This window comes from Cynocephalus volans, chromosome 6, assembly GCF_027409185.1.
Source record: "Cynocephalus volans isolate mCynVol1 chromosome 6, mCynVol1.pri, whole genome shotgun sequence".
Classification (NCBI taxonomy): domain Eukaryota; kingdom Metazoa; phylum Chordata; class Mammalia; order Dermoptera; family Cynocephalidae; genus Cynocephalus; species Cynocephalus volans.
This window is the reverse complement of record NC_084465.1, coordinates 144,895,638-144,922,866: the sequence shown is the minus strand read 5'-3', so window position 1 is coordinate 144,922,866 and position 27,229 is coordinate 144,895,638. Positions and strand designations below refer to the sequence as shown.

General features: G+C 38.1%; 1 protein-coding gene across 1 annotated transcript in view; it reads right to left on the bottom strand.

Annotated features, from left to right (window-relative positions):
- GAD2 (glutamate decarboxylase 2) overlaps nt 1-27,229 on the bottom strand; it is an 80,194-nt gene that overhangs the window by 22,659 nt on the left and 30,306 nt on the right. Inside the window, exons 9-11 of the mRNA XM_063100260.1 lie at nt 5,347-5,401; nt 3,740-3,856; nt 1,211-1,275 (exon numbers count right to left, since the gene is read on the bottom strand). Of these exons, the coding sequence (XP_062956330.1) occupies nt 1,211-1,275; nt 3,740-3,856; nt 5,347-5,401 (237 nt within the window). The remainder of the gene's footprint in view (nt 1-1,210; nt 1,276-3,739; nt 3,857-5,346; nt 5,402-27,229) is intronic.

Sequence of the window (27,229 nt, the reverse complement as noted above, 5' to 3'; positions counted from 1 at the left end):
GACACAGCCCTTCTCAGCTGGTCTATCCCAACTCTTCCACAGCCTTCTTTCCATTAATTCAGCAGGATACCCTTGACTCCAGCCTACTAACTCCACTCCCTCTTGCTGCACTTGTGGGTTCTCTGTGTGTGAGTGGGCCTGGCTGTCACACAGCAGACCCTGCACATCATTCTGGCCTGGGTGTCTTGCGTGACCAGTGCTGACAGAGGCTTCCGAGCTCCATCAGCCTCTCTCCTTGTCCTGGAACAGAAGTCGTGCCAAGATGTCTAGGGGGCAAAGCCAGTGTGAAGCTTTGCCTGGGCAGCATCTGGCGACTTGGCAAAGCATGGTAGGCATTTGGCAGCCTCTGATGAATTCTGGCTTTCTCAGTTGCCTGGAGGGTCACAGCTCATAACTGTACTTGACCTGTCACGTGTGGTGAGAGAGCAGGGCTCCAGAACGAAAGCCAGAGGCTGAATTTTGCATTCTGTATGTTTTTTCTTTGGACCTGAATACACTTTATGCTAATCAAATATATCTCCTTTGTGTTTCGCAACTTTTCTCAATGGTCTAGTGCTTAGGCTGTAAATAAAAGGTGCTTTGCAGTGTCAATTGGAGCTATATCAGAAAAAGATTATTATGGAACTGAAACCATGACATAATGTTGTTTACAAGGATGAGGGTACTTCAAAAAGTTTATGGAAAAATGGAATTGAAAGACAATACAAATCTTTCCATAAACTTTGAAGTATCCTCATATGTCTCTCTTTAAGAGAACTGGCCATATTAAACCCCAAACCCGAACTTTCAGCTTTGATAAATTACAAGGTGCTTATTTGCCTTGCCAAAGCATTTATTGGTTTATTTAGAGTGGTAGATATTATCCTTTTATAGAACATGTAAACTATAGATCTTCTCTGTAGAAAAATAGGGACTGCCTGCCAGTTTTAAACAATTTTGGTGGTTGGTTCAGAGATCCCAGGAATAGATCCCAGACAGGAATCTCTATGTCTGAGAGGCATTCTACCTGAGTCATTTGATGTAGGATTTGATTGTTTTGTTGTTTACAAATAATGTAAATCACGAATGTAATATCATACAAGGCAAGGCACAGAAGTACTGAACAGAGTGGGCTCACCTTATTCCAGGAGTTCCTGGAAATTTGAGTGTAATTTACTCTTCACATTTAGCTTTCAACACTTTATGCTGTTAACAAGATAAATGCACATACCTCTCCACGCCACTTAGTTTCCACTTGTGTTTCTGGGACATCAGTAATCCCCCGCCCCAAGCTGCCTGAAAAAGAAGATAATACAAGGAAAATGGTAGCGGTTTGTCATTGCCTATATTTCTATAGTTTGGCATCGTCCAGACTACTGAGAGTGTCACAGGGTGAAAGTGATCTCCTTGACCCCAGGCTACTTATAGGGTTGGCCACCTTCTTCTGGTACAAGGCCCTCAAAAATTAAATTGGGGGTCATTTCAAATTCTCAGACTCTAAGCCACATTTACATGAGTGTAAGGAGTCAAACTGGGGCACATTTCTTCAATCTGCTTGAGATAGAGAAAGATCCTTCCCTCAGTCCATCACCATCATTATTAATCCTAGTAAAGCCCATGTTCTCAGAACGAGGAACCCTATGGTCTCCAGAGTTGAAGGTAGAGAAGATGGGCTTGGGGCCTATTAAACAGCTTCTAAGTTGCAAGGAAAATTCTGAAACTGATGTGAAATTTTGGCTAAGATAATGACTGTGTCAAACAAAACACAACAAAAACCACAAGTAGGAAAGATTTGTACCAGTCAATTAGCTGAACAATTAGAACACATCCCTCAAAAATTTGTACTCAAGTCTGAAGATTCAAATTGATGTAGTAATCTCCTTAAGGGCTGGTTCGCTCACTTGGTTAGAGCATGATGCTGATTACCCCAAGGTCAAGTGTTGAATCCCCTTCCTGGCCAGCTGCCAATAAATAAATAAAAAAATAAAAATAAAAATAAAAATTCAAAAGGCAGATCAATTAAAAAATAGAATGTCAAGATGAATTTCACTTGAAAATGTTGACATTCTTCACTCTGTGTGTAAAAATAATTCTGGGATAATTTTAAAGAAAAAAAAACCTTATTATAGTATAATTGCTTCCCCCCATTTTGTTGTAATTTCAGTTATTTCACACTTTGAAAAACGGTCCATTTTCCAAATGTGTAATACTTTAAGATTTTTTTCCTAGTTTTTAGAATGTATGGACATTAAAACTAATAAGTGGTAAACTTGTTATGTTTCAAAGAAAAGCTAATATAACTGGTTAGAAGATCTGCTAGTTCTAATTTAAGGAGAAAGCCTGGAGGAAAGACCACAGCCTCTGATGGCTCAGGACACACAGACATTCCTATTTTTAAAGTAGTCAAGTTATGAAGTTGATAGACAAGCAAACAGAAAGGACATTGTTGGGGGGGAGGGGGGAGGAAGGAGGGAGGGAGGTTTTGGTGATGGGGAACAATAATCAGCCACAATGTATATTGACAAAATAAAATTAAAAAAAAAAAAAAAGAAATTCTAAAGTAGTCAAGTTATCTTCTTCCTGAAACAGCCATCAAGGTCTACCAGGCTTTCCAGTTCTGAGACCTGGGTCACCGGTGGTACCTTTTTCTCAGTGTCTTCATGTGTAAAATGGAAGGGTATCTGGTAGCCTAATGAACAACTCACACTGTGAATCAGAAAAGGAAAAGAAAATTGGTAATTGCTATTCAAGTTAACTCTGGAATAATGGAAATTTACCCAGCTTAGCCTGTGGAAGTTTTCTCCTCCTGAAGAAATGGGAATTAATTTGGTCCAAGTACTTATTATAAAGCCAAAACGATCTAAGCCAGTGCTCCTCAAAGTACTGGCCCACAACGACCTAAGGATCTTGTGCCAAAACGTACATCAACGTATGGTTTCCTTCACTGAGAAAGTCTTGCAGTGAAAAAAATATCAGCTGAACCAAACATTGTGCTTAATTTGTGATGGTTTGTGATTAGTGATGGTTTGGCTCAAACTCCTTATCTCAGGATGAGCCATTAACAAACAATTTGCTGATGGCAGCTGATCTTCAAACCACACTTTGAGTGATACTGATCTAAACTTATTTCCTTTGAATTCATCTTTCTAAAAGTTAATTTTTTTTTTTCATTTAAAAATGTTCTGGTGGGCACATCTCCATTATTTTTTCATGTGACTAGGCCTGGCATCAAAATATCTCAAATACAGTTTATCTTCTTGCTGACCAAGCTAAGAAATTGGAAATTTGGTGGTCCATATTCCCTAGTAAGTTGTCAAGCCTGATATCCTACCCCAAAATAAGAATACCCAACTTGAGTATAAGTTTTTTTATCGTCTGGGTTTCCTATATAAACACAACTCCTTTTTACCCTTTGGATCAACCTTGTAAAGAAGGAAGATCTGCGTGTGTGTGACTGTGTGTGTAGATATAGTCCTCCATGGAAGTCATGGCTCAGTGAATTGAGAACTAAGTGCTCAGCTTACGTACTGGCCATAGAAATAAAATATTATCACACTGGGAACATTAAGGCATAATCAGCTTCAGGCCATGTTCTATGTGAGTAGTATGCTAACTTGTCTCTGCAATCTGTAAAATTTTAAATATCACCATTCTGAAAATAAGCTGCTAAAGTAAAAAGAGAAAACAAATTTCATTCCATGAGCCTCAGGTGAAAAATGTGCAAGGACATTTTAGTGGCTAGTTGCAAGGGGATACTTACATCTACATGCATCCAGATTTTATACTTTTTGCAAATGTCAGCGACAGCTAAGAGGGGATCAAATGCTCCATACACAGTGGTTCCAGCTGTGGCACTCACAAGGAAAGGAACAAAACCCTACACAAAATGAGAAAGCCCCAAATAAAATAAAACAGGGGTTCAAGGATTCTTTTAAAAAGCTGCTTAATAACAATGGAAATTCTCCCCATACCGCACACATCTGCATTTTTGGAACCATCAGAAAGGTTATGGACACCCTGCAGTCTGGGGTATGAACCGAGGTTCACTCTCCAGAATTTGAGTTCTCCAGGCCATTCTGCTGAACCTGACAGTTGCCTTATGAGAACAGACATTCTGGTTCTCAGAAGAGGCTTTACTGAACCCAGAGACTGTCAGTGATGTTCACAAGTCATTCATATATCCTGGGTAGATTTTCTGGCCCTTTGTACTGCCTTGTTAACTTGCTCATCTTCCTCCTTCACAACAGGGTCTCTAAACTTACTAAATCTCCTTAAATGAGCAGACAGGAGTACAGAGATGGAACTCTGAACAGCCCATTATTCTTATTTTGAAAATTCCTATTTAGATAATTTATTTGGAGTCTTAGAGTGGAGGGTTCACATGGGGCTAAACAATAAGCCATGACTTTCATCCATCTAGGTAGTCCTCATCCTGTCCGGTCGTGGCTAAATGAAAACTGATTACAATAATAGGCTGCTGGCATAAGAAGGCAAAGAATGCCACAGACAGGATCAACCTAGCTGCTCATTCCATAACGACTCTGTCCTGTTGGTTTGTAGAGCATGATGTTACAGAGTCAGTCTTTAGGTGGCAGCAAAGGTTTAATCTTAAACTTCATGTCACTAGAAGTGATTCTAAGTAGTTCTTTTGAGAATGAGTGAAACCTCCTGCTGCCACTTTGTAGAAAAAAAACAAAGGCATCTGAAAATAAAGAGTTATTCCTGAGTTCATAGTAATAAAATACATGTGAATGTCATTAGACCAGGAACTGTAGATTACATCTACTGAAAGTTAAACAGAGAATTTTAAAAACAAACTCTCTGACTTGCAAACCATCAGGGGATTAAATGACTTTCTAAAGCTCTGTGGGAATCTTTGTCAGGTTTTCAGAACGTGTTACTTCTAAAAAGAGTTCTAAATCGCTTCCTGCAAAATAAGATGTTTGGAGAGTCAATCATATCAGCATGCATCTAGGCAGAAAAAATTGGCTTCTCAAATAACCACATAACAATAACTCACATGATGCATTAGCAGCCTGATATTTCCATGTATAAAAATGATGTTTCAAATGAGTGTCTGTTTAATGCCAATCCTCAGCACATGGGAAGACAAATGTTTTGGAAACTATTACAATAGCTCTGTATATATTATTTATTCTCCAACTTGGGTTTTTCTAAAACAGAGCCTATAACTCAAAGAAATAAATAATGATTGGATACAGAATTCCACATTTTCATTAAAGCTGGGAAATTCAAGTTTGGACTCTCTTTTAAAAATAAAATCAAAGTTTATTCTCCATTAGATGGAAATAGAAATGTGCATCTGCAGCTTTTTATGGACTGGATAAAGCTCCCTATAAAACTTACTTTCTGTTTGGCTTCAAGTATCCTTCTTTCAAGATCAGATGGGATCATTTTCCCTCTGAAAGGAGAAAGAAATATAGGTTTGCTTTGAGTAATTTACTTCTTTGTCTTTACAGTATAAATAGCCACATGAAGGTGAAGTCCAACCCTAAACCATTGATAATAATGCTCAGTTAAAACAACTCCTTGGCTGTTTCCAGGAAGAGATGCATTTACCTTCCCGAATGAAGCATGGCTGTCATTTCTGGCACATTTGGGAGACTCCCCACCACACTGTGCTGTAGAACTGCCACAATGTCCCTCTACTCTGCACAGACACTGCTTTTTAAGTCGTCCTCTTAATTTAGTTAAAACAAGCCTGATTTGGAGCAAGACATTTGGCAATGAAAGGAGAGTGCAGAAAAACATTTTTATTCCAAGTCTTCTAATGAATGAACCTGCAATTTTACATATAGATGAAATGCCAAGAAGAGAAAATCCATTCTGAAACATTTGAATGAAACCATCAAGTCAAAAAACTACCTAATTACATTCCAAGTGCTAAAAGCATAAAGCAGGCCAAAAACTCATGAGTTCGAATTTCTGACCTTTAGATAGGAAGGCATCAGAGAACGAAACATTTTTTTTTTACCTATGAAATGTTTCTTTCCTAAAATTAAAATAAATAAATAAATAACACAGATAGTATTTTGCTTACCATGATGACAATCAGAGGAATTGATTTCTATAAGAACCTAGATGTGGCTAGATGTGTGATCTTAGGTAAGTTACTTACCTTCCTGTGCCTAATATCCATGGAAAATAATATTAGTTACTGAGTTATGAGGATTAAATAAGTTAATAAATACTAAATAATTTTAAAAGGGCTTGACATGTGGCAAGCATTCAATAAATGTTAGCTTTAATTGTTGAGGTTTTTTAATGCAGTGTGATGTTCTTATTTTAACACTTTGGGAAAAAAACAGAAAGGACAGACAGAGTAGTCACATGGCACTGGAGACAGTGAAATATTCTTTAAACCAAAATAGTTCTCTTAAGTTTGCTAAAATGGCTACACTTTTCATATCAGGGTCATTGATCCAGGTTTTGAAAAGACAATTTGGAAAAGTAGCTTATGGAAAAGGTGGTTGTCACAACAAATGGTTGGGGGATGTCATTTAGTGAGCAGTGAGTGGAGTTTTGATATTGGTTGCTAGCTCAATGCTAGATTTGTAGCTGTCCCTGTGAGTCCAGACTCACAGCAAGCATTGGCCTACTTCATTACATCTCCTAGTGTTGTCCTGCCTACGCTTTTGCAAATTGAAATATGTTATTTTATTGAAAATTGCTTCTTTAACATATCTTTATTTTTTGAAATAATTTGGACATTGTACAGCAACTAGGTAAGTTATATTTTCTACAATTTTCATTTCAGGCTGATAAAGGATATATGATAAAAATAGTTGTAATATAAAGCAGACATTAAACCTCCAAGCACTGAGAACCACTGAATTGGGTAAAGCTGTTTTCCAAAGAAAGGCAGTTCAAATGCAATGACCTAGGCAATGGTAACGGACAAGTTACTATTAATTAGTTTGGCGGGCTGGAATGGAATAGAGGGCATTACAGGTACATTTGGTGAGAAGAATGCAGACCCAGATTCAGAGCAACCCACCCTTGGGGGGCTTCTTAGAGACTAGGGGATGGAAGGTAGAGTGGTTGGGTTGGGGAAAAGAGCCCTAGGGAGCATCTCACTCCCTGCATTTCTCCCCACACTTCACAGCCTTGCCTGGGGGCATCACTTAAAGCACTGATGTTCAACCTCTCCGTAGATCAGGCTAAAACACCTTGCTCTGGTCCTGATATAAACAAAATGTTCACATTTCAGAGGAAATTTGGGTATTACATTTATCTTTTAAATACAATTTCAAGCACATTAAAATTGCCATAATATTTTTGTAGGTAAACATGGAAGCTGAGAGAGAGAATTCTTAGAAATTGTTTTGCAGATCTAGAACTTATCCAGTCTACCACAAGCTAAACACTTCTGACTTGGAGAATTTTAGGTAGACTCGATTGACAATCACTATTTGGTCATCTAGTCACATCAGGACATTTTGTTACGTAGAAGGTGGTGAGGTGTCACTGAGAAGTCACAGATTACGGTACATCAGAATTGGAAGGGGCTTGAGAGCTGATTCCAGTCTAGCACTTTTGTTTTTCAAATGAGGAAACAAAGAGTGAAGTGACTGCCCCAGATCAAATGCTGGTAAAAGGCCAGGTTGCACCTTAGACGTAAAATGCCAAGCTCCCGGAACAAATTCGAAGGGGCCAAACATATAGGAAAGCCATTTGGAAAAGTTGGATTGTTTTAAGATAAGAGAAATCTTTTAAGATAATATCTGGCTTTGATGGAGTAGAGGTGTCATTCAAGCCTTCCGGGAAAACAGCAATGAACATATAGTCTGTTTCATTTCCATGTTAGTGAGCTCTGGGCAGCAGGAGGGAGCAGGCTTGTATAATAATCACCTCCAAGTGTTTGTGTTTGGCAGAGTGGAAAGAGGCGGTGTGGCTCCTGGCAGGGCAGGCTCTAGATGTCTTCAGGCACTCTGCCTTCCAAGCCCAAGTATTTGTTTTGTCCAGTTAGGAACCCAGGGCTTGGCATATGGCAGGTGGTAGATATATAATTGTTGGAGGTATGCAACTAGAAGGAAAAGCTTAACCCAAGGAAATTAATATGTTTACTTTACCTTAATGTCTGACCAGACAGTGGTATGGGGATCTCTGGGGAGAAAACCTTTCACCTTTTGATTCATCTTAGAATTGCCCAAATTACTTTGGAACACTGGTTCTTAAAATTTAGTGTGCATAAGAATCATCTAAATATTTGTTTAAAATGCAGATTCCTCGGCGCTGCGACTGAACAGCCCGAGGCGGCAGCGCCGAGAACACGGAAGGCAACAAACCAGAGACAGAGCGAGCGCCCGACCTGGCACAGCACTGTGAGTGATCCCTGGCACAGCTCTGTGAATGATCCCTGCCCACCCGGCTCCCGCCTGCACCACCAGGCCACTCACTGCCCCAGTGCTGCCTCCATTTTCCTAGGTGCGGGCAGCTCCGCCCTGATCGGCCATCACTGAGCCCATTTGCTTGGCCTGGCACGGGGCTTTCCGGAGCCTGCGGACCGGCCTCCTCTCCCACTCCCTCCGCGGTTCTCTGGCAGGGCTGGGGGTGTGGGGCGTCCCGACCAGTGTTGGGAGGGCTAGGAAATACGGGCGGGCCGACTGTCACTCCACCACACCCTGGACTCCGGCCCGGTAAACTTCCTGTTACTGGGAGGCAGATACCATCTTTGCGACCACCAGTTTGGAAAAAAGCCTAATGAATTTCTGGTTGGGAATAGTGTGGTAGGAGAGTTCCCAGGTCCGCTAGAACCTGCCGGAGAGCAGGCTGCAGGCGGGCACTAGACTCGGTTTATACTGGGGGGATACAAAGGTGAACAAGACCCGAGAAAGATCTACACAGTGCTACAAAGGCACCCAGAGAGACCGGTCGTCTGTGCCTAGCAGAAACCTGGTAGACTTCCTGGGCGAGGCGGTGCTGAGCAGGGTCTTGAAGGCCCAGCTGATAGACGAGGGGTGCAGAAGACACACCCCAGCCCAGCACAGTGTGCACAGAGGGGGGAGACGTGCGGCCAGGGAGGCGGAGACTCGACAGAAACCACACACCTGGTGGGGTCGCCACTGCACGATCTAACAGCCTGGGCCAGAGCACATGGAACGGGGAGAAGTCCTGTACAGAAAGTGAAAGCTCAACAGAGATCACACACCCTGTGGTGCGTGATCCACCAGCCCAGCAGAGTACAAGCTGACCAGAAAGGTGGATCCCCGGAGAAGCCCAAGACCCGAGGCAACCACACACACAAGACACTAGAGGCCAACTGAGCAGTCACGGCGGGAGCCATACCAAATTGGCAACCACAGCAACATCCTAGTTAGTCATTAGTCTCAAACCGGTGGACTGTGAAACCCCCTGCCACAATGAATAAACACCAAAAAAAAGACACCAGAAATACAAAAAATCAAGAAAGTACACCACCAAAAGTTAATAAATCTCATACTCTAGATCCTATAGAACAAGAAGCCCTTGAAATAACTGACAAGGAATTTCGAGTGATAATTCTAAGGAAACTGAATGAGATACAAGAAAACTCAGCTAGACATCATGACGAAATGAGGAAAAGTATACAGGATCTGAAAGAGGAAATATACAAGGAAATCAATGTCCTGAAAAAAAATGTAGCAGAACTTGCTGAACTGAAGAAGTTATTCAGCGAAATAAAAAACACAACGGAGAGTTTAACCAGCAGGCTTGTCGAAGTTGAAGAGAGAACCTCTGAACTTGAAGATGGGCTGTTAGAAATAACACAAGCAGACAAAAAGAAAGAAAAAAGAATCAAGGACATGGAAGAAAATCTGAGAGAGATATCAGACAACCTCAAGCGCTCAAATATCCGAGTCATGGGTATTCCAGAAGGGGAGGAAAATGGAGATTCCATTGAAAACATATTCAACAAAATAGTGGCAGAAAACTTCCCAGGTATAGGAAAAATCACAGATCTTCAGATCCAGGAAGCTCAACGATCTCCAAATGTATTCAACCCAAAAAGGCCTTCTCCAAGACATGTCATAGTCAAATTGGCAAAACTCAGAGACAAAGAGAGAATCTTAAAAGCTGCAAGAGAGAAGCGTCAAATCACCTATAAGGGAGCCCCAATCAGGTTAACATCAGACTTTTCATCACAAACCCTAAAAGCTAGAAAGGAATGGGATGATATTTTCAAAATACTAAAAGACAAAGATTGCCAGCCAAGAATACTCTACCCTGCAAGGCTATCCTTCCGAAATGAGGGGCAAATAGTATATTTCTCAGACAAACAAAAACTGCGGGAGTTCACTACCACAAGACCACCCTTACAAGAAATCCTCAAGGGAGTACTGGGTTTGGTTCCTGAAAAATAACTACCACTGCCATAAAAACCTAAGAAAAATCTAAACCCGCTAGTACAATAAAAATGGCATTCATGAAGAGAAAACAAGCTAACAAAAACACTATCTACAACCTAAGGAACCAACAAACAAAGAAACCAAACAGTAAATCAGAAAGCAAGGAACAAAAGACACCTAAGACAACCAAACAACCAATAAAATGCTAGGAATAAATCAACACCTTTCAATAACAACTCTTAATGTTAAAGGCTTAAATTCCCCAATTAAAAGACACAGACTGGCTGACTGGATTAAAAAGCAGGACCCAACTATATGCTGCCTACAAGAGACCCACCTCACCCATAAAGATTCACACAGACTAAGAGTGAAAGGATGGAAAAAGATTTACCATGCAAACAGAAAAGAAAAACGAGCTGGAGTGGCTATTCTTATATCTGACAAAATAGACTTTAAACTAAAAACCATAAAAAGAGACAATGAGGGACACTACTTAATGATAAAAGGACTGATCCATCAAGAAGACATAACAATCATAAATATGTACGCACCCAATGTTGGAGCAGCCAGATTTATAAAACAAACTCTATTAGACCTAAAGAAGGTAATAGACACTAATACCATAATAGCAGGGGACCTGAACACTCCACTGTCAATATTAGACAGATCATCTAGGCAAAGAATCAGTGGAGAAACACAAGATCTAAACAAGACTCTAGACCAATTGGAATTGGCAGATATCTACAGAACATTCCACCCAACAACCTCAGAATATTCATTCTTCTCATCAGCACATGGATCATTCTCCAGGATAGATCACATATTAGGTCACAAATCAAGTCTCAATAAATTCAAAAAAATTGGAATTATCCCATGTATCTTCTCAGACCACAATGGATTAAAACTAGAAATTAATAACAAACAAAACTCTGGAAACTATACAAACACATGGAAATTAAACAGCATTCTACTTAATGACATATGGGTCCAAGAAGAAATCAAGCAGGAAATCAAAAAGTTTATTGAAACTAATGAAAACAATGATACATCATACCAAAACCTGTGGGATACTGCAAAAGCAGTATTGAGGGGAAAATTTATTGCATTAAATGCTCACTTCAGAAGAATGGAAAGATGGCAAGTGAACAACCTAACACTTCACCTTAAAGAACTAGAAAAACAAGAACAATCCAATCCTAAAGTTAGCAGACGGAAAGAAATCATTAAGATCAGAGCAGAACTGAATGAAATTGAAAACCAAAAAACAATTCAAAAGATCAACAAATCAAAAAGTTGGTTTTTTGAAAAGATAAATAAAATTGACAAACCATTAGCATGGCTAACAAAAAAAAGAAGAGAGAAGACTCAAATAACAAAAATTAGAAATGAAAAAGGCGATATTACAACTGATTCATCTGAAATACAAGGAATCATTCGAGACTACTATAAACAACTATACGCCAACAAATTTGAAAATCTGGAGGAAATGGATAAATTTCTGGACACACACAAGCTCCCAAAACTGAACCGTGAAGACGTAGAAAATTTGAACAGACCAATAACAATAAAGGAGATTGAAGCTGTTATCAGAAGGCTCCCAACAAAGAAAAGCCCAGGACCAGATGGATTCACAGCAGAATTTTACCAAACATTCAAAGAGGAATTGACACCGATTCTTTACAAACTATTCCAAAAGATTGAAACGGACGCAAATCTCCCAAACTCATTCTATGAAGCAAACATCATCCTGATACCAAAACCAGGTAAAGATATAACCAAAAAAGAAAACTACAGGCCGATATCCTTGATGAATATAGATGCAAAAATCCTCACTAAAATACTAGCAAACAGAATACAGCAACACATACGAAAAATTATTCATCACGATCAAGTGGGATTCATCCCAGGGATGCAAGGTTGGTTCAACATACGCAAATCAATAAATGTGATACACCATATTAATAAACTCAAACACAAGGACCATATGATCATCTCTATAGATGCTGAAAAAGCATTTGATAAAGTTCAGCACTCATTCATGACAAAGACCCTCTATAAGTTAGGTATAGAGGGAAAGTATCTCAACATAATTAAAGCCATATATGCCAAACCCACTGCCAATATCATCCTGAATGGGGAAAAGCTGAAAGCTTTTCCTTTAAGAACAGGCACTAGACAAGGATGCCCACTCTCACCACTTCTATTCAACATAGTGTTGGAAGTACTAGCCAGAGCAATCAGAGAAGAGAAGGAAATAAAGGGCATCCAGATTGGAAAAGATGAAGTCAAACTGTCCCTGTTTGCAGATGACATGATCCTATATATCGGACAGCCTAAAACCTCTACAAAAAAACTGTTGGAATTGATAAATGATTTCAGCACAGTAGCAGGATACAAAATCAACACACAAAAATCAGTAGCATTTCTTTTCTCCAATAGTGAACATGCAGAAGGAGAAATCAAGAAAGCCTGCCCATTTACAATAGCCACCAAAAAAATAAAATACTTAGGAATTGAGTTAACCAAGGATGTGAAAAATCTCTATAATGAGAACTACAAACCACTGCTGAGAGAAATTAGAGAGGATACAAGAAGATGGAAAGATATTCCATGCTCTTGGATTGGAAGAATCAACATAGTGAAAATGTCCATACTACCCAAAGTGATATACAAATTCAATGCAATCCCCATCAAAATTCCAAAGACATTTTTCTCAGAAATGGAAAAAACTATTCAGACATTTATATGGAACAATAAAAGACCACGAATAGCCAAAGCAATGCTCAGCAAAAAAAAATAAAGCTGGAGGCATAACACTACCTGACTTTAAGCTATACTACAAAGCTATAATAACCAAAACAGTATGGTACTGGCATAAAAACAGACACACTGACCAATGGAATAGAATAGAGAATCCAGAAATCAACCCACACACTTACTGCCATCTGATCTTTGACAAAGGCACCAAGCCTATTCAGTGGCGAAGGGACTGCCTCTTCAGCAAGTGGTGCTGGGATAACTGGATATCGATATGCAGGAGAATGAAACTAGATCCATACCTCTCACCGTATACTAAAATCAACTCAAAATGGATTAAGGATTTAAATATACACCCTGAGACAATAAAACTTCTTAAAGAAAACATAGGAGAAACACTTCAGGAAATAGGACTGGGCACAGACTTCATGAATACGACCCCAAAAGCACGGGCAACCAAAGGAAAAATAAACAAATGGGATTATATCAAACTAAAAAGCTTCTGCACAGCAAAAGAAACAATTAAAAGAGTTAAAAGACAACCAACAGAGTGGGAGAAAATATTTGCAAAATATACATCTGACAAAGGATTAATATCCAGAATATATAAGGAACTCAAACAACTTTACAAGAAGAAAACAAGCAACCCAATTAAAAAATGGGCAAAAGAGCTAAGTAGGCATTTCTCTAAGGAAGATATCCAAATGGCCAACAGACATATGAAAAAATGCTCAACATCACTCAGCATCCGGGAAATGCAAATCAAAACCACATTGAGATACCATCTAACCCCAGTTAGGATGGCTACAATCCAAAAGACTCTGAACGATAAATGCTGGCGAGGCTGCGGAGAAAAAGGAACTCTCATACATTGTTGGTGGGACTGCAAAATGGTGCAGCCTCTATGGAAAATGGTATGGAGGTTCCTTAAACAATTGCAAATAGATCTACCATACGACCCAGCCATCCCACTGTTGGGAATATACCCAGAGGAATGGAAATCATCAAGTCGAAGGTATACCTGTTCCCCAATGTTCATCGCAGCACTCTTTACAATAGCCAAGAGTTGGAACCAGCCCAAATGCCCATCATCAGATGAGTGGATACGGAAAATGTGGTACATCTACACAATGGAATACTACTCAGCTATAAAAACGAATGAAATACTGCCATTTGCAACAACATGGATGGACCTTGAGAGAATTATATTAAGTGAAACAAGTCAGGCACAGAAAGAGAAATACCACATGTTCTCACTTATTGGAGGGAACTAAAAATTAATATATAAATTCACACACACACATACACACACACACACAAACCGGGGGGGGGAAGAAGATATAACAACCACAATTATTTGAAGTTGATACAACAAGCAAACAGAAAGGACATTGTCGGGGGGGAGGGGGGGAGGGAGAAGGGAGGGAGGGTTTGGTGATGGGAAGCAATAATCAGCTACAATGTATATCGACAAAATAAAATTAAAAAAAAATAAAATAAAATAAAATGCAGATTCCTTGGTCCTGTTAGTAGGGACTTTGATTTAGCAGGTCAGTATAGGGTTTAGGAATTAATTCATTCCATAAATATTTATTGAATACTTACTATGTGCCAAACACGGTTCTAGGAGCCAGGACACCTGGGTAAACAGAACCTCTCCAGGGTTTATATGCTAACAAGAGGGACAAACAATAAACTAATAAATAGACAAATATGAATAGGCATCTGCATTTCTAACAAGCACCCAGGTGATTCTGAGGCAGGTAGACCCAGGTCTACATGTTGAGAAACACTGCTTTAGAAAAGGAAATTTTAGCCTGGGAGGTATGTAAACAGTTGTGTAACACACTAGCTAAGTACTTTTCATAAAACCCATGGTTTGGAGCCATTCTGGCTGTAGAACAGCGAGCCGCAGGAGCTCCAGATGTAGCGCTGTGCATCCCCTGCCTGCCCATATGTTGTGGGGCGAGAGAACATTGGGTGATAACCAGCAGGCTCCTCTGAGGATTCGAAGCTGTCTGGACAGTCCTGCCTGCTCCGGACAAGCATTTCTTGGTGCAAGGGAGGCTTTACAGGGCAGCTGTTGCATCCTCTACGTGTGGTCTAAAAGTATTTCTATAGCATGGATATATGTCTTTAATCTTTACTCATCCAGCCTTTAAGCTCACAATTAAGTAGTCACTGGTGCTTTGTAACACTGCTCTGGATTAAGAAGGGACTGCCACTAAGGTGAGGACTGTTGAACTAGTCTGCTGCCTTGGATGTGGCTGTTTTGCACTGAGATGGATATGATGCTATAGGTCAGATAACTCCATAAACTTGCCCGGGCAAAATTCCATGTAGAATGCCAGACAGAACCCCCAGAAGGAAAAATCTTCTCTTTATGGAAGAAGCAAAAGACACAGATTACACTGTGGACTGTGGGCCCAGATCCATACTTATATGCTCATGGCTCCAAAGGAAAGAACTAACTATCTTACCACATGGAGCACATTACTGGAGAGTGTACATCTTTAGGCAGGCCTCCAAGTGGAAACCTATAGGGTGCTTGAGTCATCAGTCGACCTTGCTCATTGGCCCTGCTGAAGCTGTAGAGAGTTTACTAGCATTTTCTAAGTTAGCAGAGCTTGGTTCTGTTCATAGAAATATGTGTGCAAAGAACAAAGGATGTGTGAATCCTTCCTTAAGAAACTGACTAATGGTACAATCACTTTTAATAGCAACACCACCAGCAGTAATGAATGACAGTTCTAGAAGCAGTCACTGCACTGTGCCTTACTACATGTTCCCTGCTCCTCCTGCCAGCCCTATGAGAGTTATTATTGGATTTACCTTGTAGATGAGGAAACTGAGGCTCAGAAAGGCAGTTGAATGTGGCTAAAACCTTGGAATATGGACACAGAATAACTGGGTTCCTGTACTAGATTCTATGCTAACTCTGCGTGCTTGAACAATAAAGTTCTTCCTTTTACTCATTTATAAAGTGAGGATAATACTTGGTTTGTATAAGGATTATACAAGGTTTGTATAAGGATTAAGTGAGATAGTAAATATAAACACTATAAAAGCATTAAGTATAAAACTCCACGTAGCATAAAGTAGTTGCCCAATACGTGTTAGATAGTCTCTGTGTTGTTATTATTACTAGTAGTACTTGCGTTATTTGATTTGCATGATGTTACACAGCTAGTATAAGGCAGATTTCAAACCTAGAGCTGTCTGATATCAAAACCCAGATTCTTAGCACTTCATAACTACCTTGACTTAATCAGAAACTTTACAGATTGAGCTCTAAAGTTATGGTGATGTATGCAAAATTTCCATATGGTTTTTTAGAAGCTTCCTAAATTGAAAAGTTCCTTGACCTCAATTCTTACTGTTATCAGCAGTGGCTAGTAAAATAAGAAAAACATGTAACCTTGTCCTAACACATATTGCTTTATCATTCTTTGATGATAATGTTCTTTCTAGTGTAGCACCCAAATGCTGTAGGAGTAACAGAAACCTGCTAGTTTGTTTTTGTTGTCTGACTAGTCAGTGCTAAGCGAAACCATGCCTCTAGCAAAATCGCAATATACAGATAGCAAGGAGAGTCCATAGACCCAAGTGAATGTTCAAATTGCCTGGACTGTGTGGGACTACAGAAATTGCACAGAGTGACTTGGGAAAAAATTGTTGAAGATGAATTGCAGAGCATCAGTAAAAATTACCAGAAAGTTCCCTTGAGGAAAAGAGCTCCATGTGGCTTTACACGGCTGCCGCTAAAGTGGACAGCCTGTCTTAGGAAAGGCCCCTAAGATAGATGAACAAATGAAAGTCAAAACAGATCATTTAAAAAGTATTTATATTACAAAACCAAGCCCTTTCCTTTGCAAAAAATTTTACCATAATTATAAAGGGTAAATTTCCTTGGTCCCTTTAATATATAGTTTGATTTTGAAAAAGAATTTTAACTGTAACTATTAACCATATTTTTCTCATCCAAGATTTGTTTTCTAATATGCACAATGGGATCACTTAGTATTATAGTCAGGTGATGTCAGGATATTTGGTTCTTTTGTGTGTATAATTCTAGTAATATTTATTCTTTTCTTTGACCTTCTCCAAAAGCATTTACAGACACTCCCACTTTATACAACAACCCAAGTGATGTGCAACTGGGAACTGCAACCACAATGCAGTAAGGAGTTATTTTCTTTTTTATATAAAACCTTCTGGTTTTTGCCACTGGAGGCTAGTATTAGACCTGGCAGGGAAGTATATGGTGAAAAGTGTTTGTGTGTGCAAGAGCGTGTGCTGACAACCTTACACCACTCCTTCAAACACCCACACTACCATCCCTCTTCCCTGAACATGTCTGTAAAGAAAAAAGAATTATGATAAGAAGTTCAATTTGCCATGTAAGAAACAATGCTCGGCTATCCTAAATAACTTTTGAGTCCAGGAGCAAATAAAAATGGCAATCACAGAACATTAAAAATTAATGACATGGGGATACTACATATAAAAATGTGAGAAGCATCCTAAATCATTCTCAGAGAAAAATGTATAGCCCTAAAATGCTTTTGAAATTAAGTAACAGAGAATAAAAATAACTAAACTAAATATTTAATGCCCAAAGCTAGGGAAACAAAAACAATGCAGGCAGAAGAAAGAAGGAATAAATTTTTTAGTGAATTAAAAAACTTAATAAAGTAGACTTAATTAATAAATTCAAAAGCCAGGACATTGAAAAAAATCAATGGATACGTAAATATCTGATGAGTTTAATGAAGAAAAGAGAGAGAATGTAACATTTGACATGAGAAAGGACATTATGGATAAAGATATTTTAATATTTTAAAATAATTCTATGTAGAGCTTTATGCTAATCTTTAAGATTTTGAGGAAATAATAATTTTTCCCTAGGAAAATGTAAATTACAAGAATTGATTCAAGAATATATGGAAAATGTGAAAAAACCCTAATGACCAAGAAATAAGTAAGTTGCCAAAAAACTGCACCCCGAAATGCCAGGCCCAGATGTTTTAGTGGTGAGTTTTAACAAGTCTACCATTGGCAGATAACGCTCTTTAAACTCTTACAGAGAAGAGAATGGAAAGCTGCAGAATTCATTTTCTAAAACTAGCTAAATCTGAAAGCAAAATCTGTCAAAGATAGCCCAGAAAAACCTACAGATATTTCTTACAGATATCCTGAAAATAGTATTAGGAAATTAAAGATTAGCACAGGACCAAGTAGGATTTGTTGCAAGAATGCAAAGGTATGAGCTATTAAGAAGTCTTTTTAGCACAACCCATCCTATCAATTGATCAAAGTTAGAAAATCATAGCATTATCTCAGTTGATGTATAAAAGGCATTTATGAAAGTCAACAGTCATTCCAAAAGTGGAAGAAAGGCGGCAGGAGAAAAAGAGAGGAGTGGGGAGAGAAACAAGGGGGAAGAGAAGGAGAAGAAGAAACAATTCTTATAAATTAAGAAAAAAAAGCACTTCCTTAACATGATAAAGAACATCTATTTCAAACTGAGTCAACATCACATCTAAATGCAAAATCCTAGATATATTTCTATTAAATTTAGAAAAAAGAACATTCTTCTTAAAGAAATAGAAAATCCAAACAGATCAGTAATGAGTAAGAAGACTGAATCAGTAATCAAAGAAAAGGCTGGCACCTAATGGCTTCATTGGTGAATTCTACCAAACACTTAAAGAAGGATTAATGACAATCCTTTTCAAATTTGTCCATATAGTTAAAGAGGAAGGTGCACTTTCAAACTCATTTTACAAGGCCAGCATTACCCTGATACCAAAGCCAGGCAACGACACTATGAGAAAAGAAAACTACAGTCCAATATCCCTGATGAACATAGATGCAAAAGTTCTCAACAAAATACTAGCAAACCAAACTCAACAGCACTTTAAAAGGATCACACACCATGATCAAGTGGGATTTAACTCTGGGATGTGAGGATGAATGGTTCAACATACACAAGTCAATAAATGTGATACACCACGTTAACAGAATAAAGGATGAAAACTATATGATCTTAACAGATTAAGAAAAATCATTTGAAAAAATTTAACAGCCTTTTATGATAAAAATTTTCAACAAATTAGGTATAGAAGGAATGTACCTTAACACAATAAAGACTATATATGACAAGTCCACAGCTAACACAAGATACTTGTGGAAAGTTAAAAGCTTTTCTTCTAAAATCAGGAACAAGACAAGGAGGCCAACTCTTGCCACTTGTGCTCAATTTAGTACTGGAAGTTTTAGACAAAGCATTAGGCAAGAAAAAGAAATAAAAGGCTCCCAATTCAGAAAGGAAGAAGTTAAATTGTCTCTGTTTTCAGATGACAGAATCTTGTATATAGAAAACCCTAAAGACTCCACCAAAAAGCTCTTAGTACTCATAAACAAATTCAGTAAAGGTGCAGGATACAAAAATCAATATATGAAAATCAGTTGTGTTACTATGCACTAACAACAAACTATCCAAAAAAAGAAATTAAGAAAACAATTCTGATTACAGCAGCATTGAAAAGAATAATATACTTAGGAATAAATTTAACCCAAGAAATGAAAGATCATACACTGAAAACTATAAAACATTGATGAAACAAAGACGACACAAATAAATGGAAAGATATCCTGTGTTCACAGGTTGGAAGAATCAGTATTGTCAAAATGTTCGCACTGCCCAAAGCGATCTACAGATCCAATGAAATCCCTATCAAAATTCCAATGGTGTTTTTCATAGAAATAGAGAAAACGATTCTAAAATTCATATGGAAACACAAAAGACCATGAATAGCTAAAGCAATCTTGAGCAAGCAGAACAAAGCTGGAGGCATCATGCTTCCTGATTTAAAATTATATTACAAAGCTATAGTAATCAAAACAGTACGGTACAGCGTTGGCCCATGGCTCACTTGGGAGAGTGTGGTGCTGATAACACTAAGGCCACAAGTTTGGATCCCTATATAGGGATGGCCAATTAGCTCAATTGGGAGAGCGTGGTGCTGACAACACCAAGTCAAGGGTTAAGATCCCCTTACTGAACATCTTTAAAAAAAAAAAAGCAGTATGGTATTAGAATAAAAACAGACACATAGACCAATGAAACAGAATAGAAAGCCCAGAAATAAACACATCCATATATGGTCAACTAATCATGGATAAAGGCTCCAAGAACACACAATGGGAAAAGGACAATCTCTTCAATAAATAGTGCTAGGAAATCCACATGCAAAAAAATGGAATTGAGACTTCATCTTATACCATACACAAAAATCAACTCAAAATGGATTAAAGACTTAAACATAAGACCTGAAACTGTAAATCTCCTAGAAGAAAACATAGGGGGAAAGCTACATGACATTGGCAATGATTTTTTTTTAGATGTGACACCAAAAGCACAGGCAACAAAAGCAAAAATAAACAAATGTGACTACATTAAACTAGAAAATTTTTCCCCAGCAAAGGAAACAATCAACAAAATGAAAAGGCAGCCAACGGAATGGGAGAAAATATTTGCAACCGTGTATCAGATAAAGGGTTAATATCCAAAATATAAAAGAAACTCATATAATTCAATAGCAAAAAACACCAGATAACACGTTTAAAAAATGGGCAAAGGACATGAATAGACATTTTTCCAAAGGAGACATAGAAAAGGCCAACAGGTATATGAAAAGGTTCTCAACATCACTAATAATCAGGGAAATGCAGATCAAAACCACAATGAGATATCACCTCGCACCTGTTAGGATGGCTATTATCAAAAAGCCAAAAGATAACAGATGTTGGAGAGAATATGGAGAAAAGAGAATTCTTATACATTGTTGGTAGGAATGTAAGTTGGTACAGCCATTATGGAAAACAGTACTGAGTTTCTCAAATTAAAAATAGAACTACTAAACGATCCAGAAATCCCACTCCTGGGTAAATACACAAAGGAAATAAAATCACCATCTCAAAGAGATATCTGTACTTTCATCCATGTTCATTGCAGCATTATTCACAATAGCCAAGATATGGAAACAACCTAAATGTCCATCAACAAATGAATGAATAAAAAAATGTGGTAAATACACACAACGGAATATTATTCAGCCTTGAAAAAGAAATAGATCCTTCCATTTGTGACAACACGGATGAAACTGGAAGATATTATGCTAAGAGAAATAAATCCAGCACAGAAAGGCAAATACTGCATGATCTCACTTATATGTGGAATCTAAAAAAGTCAAACTTAAAGAAATAGTAGAAGGATAGTTAACAGGGGTTGGGGGTGGTGCAGGGGAAATGGGTAGATGGTAAAATGGCACAAATTTTCAGTTATAATATCAATAAGTTCTAGAGACCTAATGTACAGCTTGGTAACTGTAGTTAACAATAATGTATTGTATACCTGGAATTTGCTAAGAGAGTAGATCTTGAATATTCTTTTTTCTTATTATTATGAAAAAAAAAGTGGGGGGTTAACTGTGAGCTGATAGATATGTTAATTAGCTGGATTGTGGTAATCACTTCACCATGTAGACATATATCAAAGCATCACATTGTATACCTTAAATATATACAATTTTTATTTGCCAATTATACTTCAATAAAGCTGAAGAAAAAAAGTACATTCTTCTTAAAATTTTAACCAATAAATCAACTAAGAAAAAGACAACTATTGGAAGAGAGATAAAATAACAATCAGTATCTGGAACTATAAATGAGTAAACTGAAACTATCATAAGTCTAAAAAAAATTCGAAAGTCAAAAGGTTTCTTATATTCCACTAACGATCAGTAGAAAATACAATGAAAAAGAGATAATTCTAACAATGGTGACAAAAATTTTAAAATATCTACAAATAAACTTAAGAAACTACAAAATCTGTAAGAGAAAAACAGTTCTTTACCATAGGACATAAAAAAGATTTGGACAAATGGAGAGAGACGTCAAAACATTACAATACAATGAACATCTAAACTCAACACAGTTCCAACAGGATTCCTAGTGTAAGTTTTAGGGAAGTAGGAATCAGGGAAAGTAATTCTAAAGTATGACTGGATGAAAAGACTAGGCAGGGAACAGGTTTTTTTCTATTAGATAGCAGAAGGTATCGTAAAACTATAGTGGTTTAAAAGTATTGTAATAGAGCCAGATAGGCAAATAGGTGGAGCAAAACTAAAAGACAAGAAACATCCAAGGTGAATTTAGTATATACAGATCAGTAATTTTGGGGGATCTCAAATGGTGTTGGAACAACATTTAGCCAAAAGAAAAAAAAAATTTACATAGTTCTCACACACCACAGACCAAGCTAAATTTCAGTTAGATCAACTATTTAAATAATAATATAAATGTTCTAAGGAAAAATAGATGAATATCAACATGTACTTAGAATGGGAAAGACTTTCTAAAGAAGACTCTAAAGGTAGAAAACGGGTAATTGATGATAGCTCTGACTACTGAAAAATGAAATGTTTTTATAAATACCACAGATGAAATTAGAAAGCAGATGATACATTCTGGAAAACATTTACAACATACATGACAAAACAGGACTTTGTTTTCTTTTTTTTTTTTTTGAAGTACAACTATTAAGCATAAAACATTCAATTTTGCTAACTACCAAAATGCAAACGAAAACACGAATAATAAAAAAGGCCCATCCATCAAATTGACACAGGTCACTTAAAGTTTAATTGCTAGGGTTAGTGAGGAAGTGGCGAGCCGGTACCCCTATATACTGGTTGGAGAGAGTGTAAATTGGCTGGGTCATTTCTGAAGGGAAACATAATAGCAAGTGTCAAAACTCTTAGCATAGACACAGTTCTGGGCTCAGACATTCTACTTCTAGGAATTTATTCTAAGAAAATAACATAAGGATGTGTGCAAATATTTAGCCACAATAATGTTTGTATTAACATTTTTTAAAATAGCAGAAATTTAAAGCAATTTAAATGTTTAACAACAAATTTGTTAAGTAATATTAATTCTAAACAATGGATTATTAAATAGTGATTGAGAATTGTATTGGAGAATTTCTAATGACATGGAAGTTATTCATAATATTTGTTATATAAAAAAAAAATTTTAACCAGTAAGTACTTATGGTTCCTTTTATGTTAAAATATATGGAAATATATTTGGAAGTATATGCACCAAAGCATCATGAGAGACTATATCTAGGTCCTTCTATTTTTAAATTTTTCTATAATGAATATGTGCTGCTTCTGGAACAAAAAAAATTATTATTTTTTCTAATAAAATGGGATCATCTTGTACATAACACCCTATGAATTAATTCAAAATAGATTAGAAATCTGAATGTGAGAGCTAAAACTATAAAACTCTTAGAAGAATATATATGGTGAAACCTATACAACATAGGATTTTGTGAATATGACACCAAAGGCACAGTCAACAAAAGAAGAAAAAAGACAAATTGGACTTCATGAAAATTTAAAACTTTGTGCATTAAAAGACGTTATCAACAGAGTAGAAGGCAACCCACAGAGTGGGAGAACATATTTTCAAATCGTATATCTGATTAAGGGATTAATATCCAGATATAAAGAGAACTCCTAAAACTCAACAACAACAACAACAACAGCAACAAAACTAATTCAAAAATAGGCAAAGGACTTGAATAGACATTTCTTCAATGAAGCTGTGCAAATGACCAGTAAGCACACGAAAGATGCTCAACCTCACTAATCACTAGGGAAATGCTAATCAAAATCGCAATGAGCGACCACCTCATACCCATTAGAATGGCTACTATAAAAAAAAATCAAGTGTTGGTGAGGATGTGGACAAATTGGAATCCTTGTGCACTGCTGGTAGGAATGTAGAATGGTATAGCAGTCGCAGAAAACAGTATGGTGGTTCCTCAAAAAATTGAAAATAGAATTACCATATGATCCAGCAGTTCCACTTCTAGTTATCTACCCAAAACAATTGAAAAGAAAGTCTCGAAGGGGTAATTGTACACCTGTGTTTCATAGCAGCATTATTCATAATAGCCAAAAAGTGGAAACAACCCAAGTGTCCACGGATGGATGAAGGATAAACAAAATGTGCTATATACATACAATGAAATATTATTCAGCCTTAAAAAGGAAGGAAATTTTGACACATGCTACATGTGCCATACTTCATGAAATTAATTAATTAGATCAATCTGATAAAAGTACTGAGGACTGTGCCTGGCACATAACAAGCACTCAGTAAGTGTGAGCTGTTATTGTTTTATAATTCTTTCTCATACAGGGCATAGTGAAACACACACACCACCAGCATTTTTGAGTTCTCTGCATTTAAACCCAAAGGAAATACGACACTCAGAGGGCTTCCCACAGCCCTGCTCGATAATACTTGATTCATTATCTCTGTTAAGTTGATCCTATTACGGTGCACTGAACAGCTCCCCAAAGACCCGAAAGAGTTAATTAGCATCCCTAACCACCTTCGGGCACTCGCCACAATTCAGCTAATTTTATAAAAGGGTATAACGGTCCTGGATTATTTATACTTTCAATTGTTTCAATCAATTGTATAATAAAGTGTGGTGGTTAACAAGCAAAGGGAGGTGTAATCTAACTGTAATTTATAAAGCTAGAGTGATACATATAAAAAAAGCTAAAATGTACACAAAAGCACTCATAGTTAATTTGTGGCATAAAACAATTAATCAACATAGGTAACAGAATTCTTGTATTTCATGGGAGCTAGAGAGTCTAGTGTCTCTTCTAGTCTTTTGCCAACCAGATATCACGTGTCTTGGTCAGATTTCTTTTCTGTAAGGTTTTACAGGAAAATACTAGTAATTCAGATTATATAAAGGAAACCCTGAATGGAGGAAAAAGGCAGAGAAGTAGAAGAGAGAGGAGAGAGAGTGGGAGAGGGTGCTGGAGAGAATTTCTAAAAGTGCACTCGAGTTCATCCAGATAATAAATGAGAGAGAGGACAAAATGATGAGAGAGCTCTTCCCTGCAGTAGGATGAAAGGACCTAATAAACACAGAAGGAATAATGGAGTCAGAAAAATCCTGTTTTGCAACCATCACAGCAATAATTCAGGCAAGAATCATCAATGGATGCTAAACTAGTGGGTGAATATTCAGGAGGAATAGGACATGTGTATAGTCTCAAAGCATCTACTACAAGAGACTTATTAACTGCAAAGGAGAAAACAGTCATTTTAAAGTGGAGAAACCTGACAGACCACACTTTAACCAAATGGCCGAAGTTAACATCACTGATAATGGGACTCACTTCTGGATGACACGCACTTGAGAAAGACAAGCATCACTTCCCGGGTAGCCCTGCCCGAATGCATCACTCCAGTCTAACCACGGGGAAGTATTAGACAAATCTGAGTCAGCTACAAAATAAATGGTCTGTATACCAATATCGTGAAAGATCAAGGAAGGCTGAGGACATGTTCCAGATCAAAAGGAGACTAATGAGACATGACAACTAAATGCAATGTGCAATCCTGGACGGGGGAAAAAAAAATTCTGTAAAGGATATTATTGTGACGATTGTTGAAATTTGAATAAGGTATGTAGATTTAATAATAGTATTGTGTTGTCAAATTTCCTGATTTTGATAACTGTATGTGATTATGTAAGTGAATATCCTTGTGCTCAGGAAATACACATTGAGGTATGAAAGGGTAAAGGGGAAGGGGCATGAGGTCTGTAAGGAACTCTCAAATGGTTCAGAAAAAACGGTATCTATGCGATATATATAATTAATGTATGTAATATTGTACTATTCATTACATTCAATATGGAATACTGAATTTTATGTAATGGAGAGAAAGCAAAAGACAAAACACGTGTCAGGATGGTGACAATCGGTGAATCTGGCTGTAGGGTGTAGGGGAGATCTTTTTACTATTCTTGCAATTTTTCTTTAAGTTTGAAATTATTTTAAAAAATGCAACGTAAAAAAAAGTTGGATGAGTTAATGTCTATGAAGCTTTCCAACGCTCAGGGTGTGTGATCTGAGACCCATTAGCAGCTTGTCAGCGAAGGCTGGACCCAGGGCCTGCCCTCTCCTGCTCACCTTCTACCTGCTCTTCCATCTCACCCCCCCTTTCTTCTCTCCTGTATCTCCTTCCCATTTTATGATGTGAGATAATTTCACAGTTCTGTGAGCTCCTTGGAGAAAGAGCCTACACAATTTTAGCCAAAAGCATAAGGAACTCAACAAGGGAAATGAAACCTCTGGCATTTATTGTCCCTTTTTTTTTTTTTTCCATGCAATTCACATTTCCACTCTAGCAGGTCCTTCACCTCACAGTGAAACAGGTCTTAGGTCCCTCTCCTTAAAACAGCAAAACCAAAAGGCATCCTGGATGCAGCACTCCCCTCTGGCCTCTGCCCTACCGCTTGCCCATCAGGGCTCGACCTCCCGGAAGTGTGGCCTGGCTTCAAGCTCCCTTTCCTCACCTCCCTCTCACCAGTCAACCCACAGCAAACCGCCCTCTGCCCTCACCCCTCCACGGAAACTGCTGGTGCGGAACTCAGCAGCCACCTCCTTCCAGGTAAGGCCAAAGGGCAGCTGTTGATCCTCGTTTCATCCATTGATGGTATTGGAGACTGTTAACTACTCCTTCCTCTAGAAACACTCTCAGGGCCCCCGGGCCCCAGTTCCTGATTCCCCTCCGACATCTCTGGCCACTCCTTCTCAATTTCCTTTGCAGGTGCTTCTTACTCTGGCAGTCCCTGAAATGTGGATGCTCCTCAGAGCTCTTTCCTAGGCCCACGTCTCCCTGGCTTTCACTGTATACCTCCTGAGCTCCAGGCTCTTATTCCCAACAGCTTACCTGACATGCTCACCTGGACGTCTCGTGAGCTTTTCAATCTCAACATCTCCAAATCTGAACTTTCCTCCTCGGCTAGGGTGCCTGATTCCAGAGAATAGCACCACATTGATCTAGCTGGCAAGGCAGAAGCCTGGCATTGACACTGGACTTCTCTCTCAGCCTGCACTCCCACCAATCAACACTCCTACGAATCCCAACATCCCTCCCCACTGGTCTTATATCGGTCAGCCCACCACTTACCATCTCCCGTTCATATTACTACATCAGCCACCACTTCTAGTCTCTAAGCCACGTTTCAC